General features: G+C 32.3%; 1 protein-coding gene across 1 annotated transcript; it reads left to right on the top strand.

The window, feature by feature from the left end:
* The first annotated feature begins 3,591 nt into the window (after window positions 1-3,591).
* On the top strand, window positions 3,592-5,849 carry LOC108573639 (dnaJ homolog subfamily C member 3). The gene is made up of 6 exons (XM_017936110.1): window positions 3,592-3,727; window positions 3,802-3,912; window positions 4,034-4,233; window positions 4,320-4,645; window positions 4,714-5,057; window positions 5,137-5,849. The coding sequence occupies exons 1-6, from the start codon at window positions 3,679-3,681 to the stop codon at window positions 5,553-5,555; spliced, it is 1,449 nt and encodes a 482-aa protein (XP_017791599.1). The 5' UTR covers window positions 3,592-3,678; the 3' UTR covers window positions 5,556-5,849.
* The last annotated feature ends 732 nt before the right edge of the window (window positions 5,850-6,581 follow it).

The following is a 6,581-nucleotide window of genomic DNA, read 5'->3' as shown; positions in this document are numbered from 1 at the left end:
AATATATACGGGGTGTTCCATAATATGTGGGCATAATTTTAATGGTGGATTTACCACGCAAAAATAAGAAAAAGAATTCATATAAATACATGTACGATATGACCTTGCTTCTAAGTTATAGCCGTTTTTATGTTGCACCAGCTGTTCATCTGTATTCACAGAAACTGTTCTCAAAATGAGCACCTCCGGCTCGAATGCAAGCTTCTAAACGTCTTATCACAGACCTCCTCATCCGTTTAAAATTGCCAGGTGCTGTTCGAATTCAGTGACAATTCTCTTCGATACGCTAATGGAATACCTCAACGTTTTCTATTGGTATGTTGCAAAACGAAAACTTCAGGTAGAAAGATCCCGGTGATCGAGGTGGCCAGTTGATTGACTCTCCAATCAATGAGATATCAAACGTTACGTATGGATAGTTGAACGAAGAGCTCAGTTCGTCAAAAGGATTACTGGAAGACAGAAACGGTTGTAACTCGAAAACAAGGTCATATCGGACATATTTTTTTTTATGTTTACGTCGCATCAACTGCAAAATGTTATAAGTAATTTTGTTTTTTTGAGGAATTGAAGCAATAGATGTATTTTTTTTTATAGTTGGAGAAGTTCTTTTTTAAGCTGTAACTTATATTGTTTTTTTTTTTGACGTAATGTCGAATGTTTACTGTAATGTATAATTAAATGGTTGACTATTTTTCGAGAGTAAATACGAATGGGTTAATTTTACATGTGCAATTTTGCTTCAGAAAATTGCAGTTCTTTTTTTTTATTGTTAGGTCTAGTGTGAAATTCTCCTTAGTTGTGAAACTGCTGTTGATTGTCTGGATATGCGATGGTGTTGTATTGTCGTATTCCGTTTCCCGTATCATTTTTAGTTTCTTGCAGGTGAAATCTTGTAGATCCGTTAAGGACAAGGCGATTAGTGTTTGAGCGAGGTATTGTATTATATAATGTTGGCAGCCTCTTTTGTTGTTGTGTTTGTTATTTTATTATCCCAGTTTATACCTTTAACTATACTTTTATTCCTTTCCTGCTTGCTTCGAAATGGGCTTCCAGGATATCGAGTGTCTTATCATCAGTAGATGTTCTATTGTTGATTTTGCAAATTGCATTCATCGCGTCGATGAAAATTACATAGTTTGTATCTTGTCCTGTGCATATTAATTGGATAGCCCTCTGTATGATAATTCTATTAATGTTACGGAGGTTTCTTCCGTGAGATTAATATTGTGGGTTGTAGATGGAGTAACTACACTGCATCTCGTTCCATTGTGTGTTTTCAATCTGTCAGTGTAGATATGTGTACAGTTGCAGCATTGTTCAAGACTTTTTTGAAGAGAGATTGGTACACTGTTGAGCTAGTTTTCGGTGTTTATTAAAGGTAATGTTTCTGGCGGGATTTTTGAAATTTTATTGTGACTTATGTTTGATAATTCATTGTTAAGTTCTAATTCGAGCATTCTTATGTTGATGCAGAAAGGTTTGGGTAATCTGCAGTTCGTCGAGTAAAATTTAGAGTTCCTTTCAGTAAATACGTTTTCGAATACAGGTTTTTTAGGCGTGGAAACTATTTTTAAGACTTGTTTGATATTCAGAAATTTCGTTCTGGTATTAAGCGGTGGTTCGTGTGCTTCGCTGAGGATATTCAATATTGGGTTTGTTCCAAACATTCCTACAGCTCTATTCGAAGAACTGTATTGTGTATAGTGTCTAAGATTTTTAGTAAATGTGGTTTGGCTGAGTTGTAAATTATTGATCCATAGTTTATTTTAGATTTAATTATGATTTAACATGTATTAATTGATATATTTTTATTCGCTCCTTAATTATTAATTGCTATTATTTCAAGAATAATTAATTTACCATCGAAGATTGTACTCAGAAGTTTGACAGAATTTGATTGCTTTAATTCGTTGATGTCAAGGTACAGTTTCATGTTTATGTTTGTTTGTGTTTTATTGAAAATTAGTACTTTGATTTTGGTTTTTGAAAATTTAAATCCTGTTGTATTTGTCTAGTATTGAAGTGTGTTGAGTGTATCCAGTAGTAAGTTCTATGTTGATTTAGGATTCTTCCTTTTGCACAGGATGAACATGTTTATACAAACTTTTGTTCTTATTTTTATGTGTTGAATCCATCACTGAAGTTATGCGCACATATTATGGAACGCCCTGCATACACGCCTTGTTACCTTGCAATCTGTGTCAAAATTCGAACGTTTTACAATTTTTCAAACTTGCTTTAATTAATATGTTTTATCATAAAATATTACTTCATTTTTTGCAAGTATGTTACTACTTCTGTAATTCTCTTTTATATTTTAGTATACAAGAAATTGCATAATCTTTTGTGCTAAACAATTTTTAATTCAAAATGTTTCAAAATATGGTCACTTACTTGCGTGTTTTTGTATTTATATCAGTGGTGAAAAGAAAAACAAAATTACAAAATGTTTGTCTTTAACAAATATGAAGAAGTAATGCTAATTTGTGTAAAATATCTTATATGATTATTAAAAACGCGTATATTTATCCATATCGATAATTTACAAATTTATTTTCCGATGCTTACGAACACAAGTGTATCAATATTTTTAGTGCAGTCTTGGAATTTCACAGAGTATGTATTTTCATTATTTTATAGTTTTTAAAAAACAAAGAGGAATATGTTTAACCCTCCGAGTACTGACGCTTAGAATCCTGTGCCGGAGTCCATTTGACTCACACCGATATTCCCCTAATGCATATTCGCGGTCGCTCCAGCTCTTCATAGATATACATACCTACGCAGTGACGGTCGCTCGAGCTGGAGATCCGCATCGAAACACACTATACATATACTACTACCAATGAGTCGGTTTTAGATTTCGTTCGGATTTTTGTTGAATGCGTACGAAGAAGTAGCAACATCATGAATTATAAAAAAAGATATTTATTCTATATTTCTATTATTGCAAGTATTACATATACGATTTTGTGTAGAGTGTATGTTACAAACATGTTTTTCATAGTAGTTACATACAGCAGGATATTTATTATTAAGACCTGTACGAAAACAACAAAGAACAATAGCAAAAACGGCAAAAACAATAAAAAATAGATTGCCTCTACATTGGCTGCTGTTAATTTATGGTAGAGTGGTGCGAAGTACATACATCGTCATTTGTTTGTTTGCATTTAATATATGCTCAGTTGTGTCATTATGTGTGTTATCGACGAGAGCCGTGACTCCGGCATATGATACAGAGGGTTAAAAGCAAATAAATTTTGAATGAACCTTCACATGTGAATCTTTAATTTTAACAATTTTCTATTTGTTAAGTAGGTACCTTTACATTGACGACTGTGGTAATTAATGTAGTAATTAACAGAAGCTCTTATAAAAAGGCTAATTTCTCTTTGATTGTTTTGCATATTAGTGACAACTTTATGAGTAAATAGATTCTCTTTGTTGCGACGATGCAGTATTTAAAATATAGCAGATCGTGGGCACCGATGACGGAAAACCAATTCTGTTGGACTATCTTGGACCAATCGTGTGGGACCACGATCGCAATGGCGGCGTGGCTGAACAGTTTTGTGTTGTCGGGTGGTTAAGCAGAGGCTTCTAAAGTCAGAAAATCTGTTTTCTTATGTATTGAAGTGTTCAAATTATCGTGGCTCAATTTTATATTTAGCCATGTATCATTGCGGTTTATTGCTGGTTTTATTGGATCTGTCTTTAGATGGTAAATAATTCTAACCTGTGGTATTTTTAATTTAAATATTTTACTGTATAATATATTATAAACTTGTGTTTTAGTGGTTGGGAGTGTTTCTCAATTAGAAATTGACAGACATTTGGAACTAGGTAGAGAATTTTTAGTAAATGGGCAATTACAGGATGCATTATCACATTATCATGCAGCTGTTGGTAAGTTTTGTTTGCAATTGTTTATTTTAATACGTTTTGAAACAATTAATTTTTATAATATATAAATAACAAAAACTGTGATTTAGTTTTGTTAGAATTTTGATACATATCATTTTTACAGAGGGAGATCCAAATAATTATCTGACATACTATAAAAGAGGTGCAGTGTATCTAGCATTAGGTAAAGCCAAATTTACAATTCTTGATCTTGATAAAGTTTTAGAATTGAAACCAGATTTTACTTCTGCAAGATTACAACGTGGTACTGTATTGCTTAAACAAGCTCAGTTTGATAAGGCAGAAGCTGATTTTCGAGATGTGGTGAATATTTTTATATGATTTGAAAATATGAATTTATAATTATACAATTTTATTGTATTACAATCTATGTCGTGGATTTTTCATAGTTGGCTGTTGAACCACATAATACAGATGCTTTAAATGCCTTATATAAAATAGCACCTACCCAAGAAGATTTGTTAATGGTAGACAGATTAATGAGAGATGGTGATTATGTAGCAGCAGCACAACAAATTTCTAGAATTATTGAAGTATGTCCATGGTCAGCTGAACTTAGAGAGCGCAGAGCTGAATGCTATGAAGCATTTGAAGATTATGTTAGTGCTATTTCTGATGTGCGTTCTACAACTAAGTTACAGTCTGATAATACACAAGGATTTTTCAAATTAGCTAATTTGCACTATCGTGTTGGACAAGTGGAGGAGTCACTGAAGTGAGTAGTAAAAAACTAAAATTATATTTTATATACAAGATTATATAATTAAAATTTTTAATGTTCAGGGAAATTCGAGAATGTTTGAAACTTGATCCGGAACATTCAAAGTGTTTTGCATTTTACAAGAAAGTTAAGGAAGTAGCAAAACTGTTAACAAATGCAGAAGAATCTAAAAATTCATCAGATTACGATAAATGTATAGATCCAGCTCAACGAGTGCTTAAACTTGAACCAAATGTAGCCAATGTGCAATTCATTGCACATCAATTACTTTGTAAATGTTATACTAGTAAGTCGGAAGTAAGTCAGGCACTTAAAAGTTGCCAAGAAGCATTAAAAATAAGAAAAGAAGCTGCAGTATATTGTGATAGGGCAGAAGCGTATCTTGCTGCAGAGATGTTTGATGATGGTAGGTGATATATTTATAAAACATGAATTCTTTTTGTTGTTAATATAATTTAATAATGTTATTGTTATTTTCCAAAAAGCAATTAGAGATTTTAAAGAAGCCTTAGAAATTGATATGAGTTTGCAAAGGGCAAGGCAAGGTCTTCTTAAAGCGCAACAACGACAGAAACTTTCCGAATCACGAGATTATTATAAAATTTTGGGTGTGCCAAGAACAGCATCTAAACGTGATATAATTAAAGCATATAGGAAAGCTGCACAAAAGTGGCATCCTGATAATTTTCAAGAAGGAGAAGAAAAGAAACGCGCAGAAAAAAGATTTATCGACATTGCAGCTGCCAAAGAAGTTTTGACTGATGATGAGAAACGAGCGAAATTTGACCAAGGAGAAGATCCATTAGATCCGGAATCAGGGAAACATCAACAAGGTTTCAATCCCTTCCAAGAATTTCATCACTTCCATGGTTCTCCCTTCCAGTTTAAGTTCCACTTTAATTAACTATTTTTTCACTTTCATGGTACTAGCCCAAATAAAATTTCTAAATTTTCATAGTGTCGTTATGCATGTGACATGACTTTTGCTACCTTAACTAAAATTTAATTTTGCTGATCTACCTCGTCGGTAGTTATATGTCTTGTATCTGCGTGGAATCAGAAGACTGTAATACGAAAAATTGTCAATCAGTAAGTAAAAAAAAGCGATCAATAGTTAATTAAAACGCGCTGTAGGGGTTAAATAAAGATTAAGTTATTGTCTGAATTATTGTAAATCATAATGTTCTTGCTATTACTTTTCAACCAACAACTTGTTATTATTAAAATTTAACGTATACATAATGTAAATAATGCGTGCACGTAATTTAATACGTTATTTATAATAATTTATAATATACGAATTGTAATAGTCTTGAATGATTGACTTACTGAGAAACTAATAAACACTACTACACTTGATACAGACTGAACATATTATCAGTTTTGAGCGATATGAATGATCTATACATGTAAAGTTTCGTATCAACGATATGTGGAACAAAAGTCATGATTGAACTCGCATTTTAATAAAACCGTAGGATGTATGGCGGTAATAATGCTACCTAAATGTTACGACATCGGATTGTGAATTATTCAGTTTAGGTTGAAATTATCCGAAGATTAGAATACACACTACAGAAGCCATGTTTGGTAATGCAGCTATCGAGTACAAGTACACTCAAGTATGGATAGCGCAATGAACTATGAAGTGACTGTATTCGATGTTGATAAAAATATGTAGGATAGTGCTGTACGCGTGTGTTCGTACGAGTGTGAGAGAACTTTATGTAAATACTGTATCTCTGATATTTGTTTAAATATATTTGAATAATTTATACGAATATATTTGTATCATTTGTATGTAAATCTAAGGGCAATTTTATATAAGTACACGATATATGTCACGCACAATGCTCTTAAATACTCGTTACGTTTTGTAAAGTTTTTAACATAGTGTACTTGTATTTAGATATTTTTTAATGGTCTCTCA

Source organism: Habropoda laboriosa, unplaced genomic scaffold, assembly GCF_001263275.1.
Source record: "Habropoda laboriosa isolate 0110345459 unplaced genomic scaffold, ASM126327v1 scaffold128, whole genome shotgun sequence".
NCBI classification, from domain to species: Eukaryota; Metazoa; Arthropoda; class Insecta; order Hymenoptera; family Apidae; genus Habropoda; species Habropoda laboriosa.
The sequence above is the reverse complement of the archived record's forward strand: the minus strand, read 5'-3'. Positions and strand labels throughout refer to the sequence as shown.

Bases quoted from the DNA above. Each gene is read 5' to 3' on its own strand.
- LOC108573639 (XM_017936110.1), top strand. From the start codon at position 3,679: ATGTATCATTGCGGTTTATTGCTGGTTTTATTGGATCTGTCTTTAGAT. The intron at 3,913-4,033 runs GTAAGTTTTGTT...TCATTTTTACAG, and splicing joins ACATTATCATGCAGCTGTTG to AGGGAGATCCAAATAATTAT. The intron at 4,234-4,319 runs GTGAATATTTTT...GATTTTTCATAG, and splicing joins AAGCTGATTTTCGAGATGTG to TTGGCTGTTGAACCACATAA.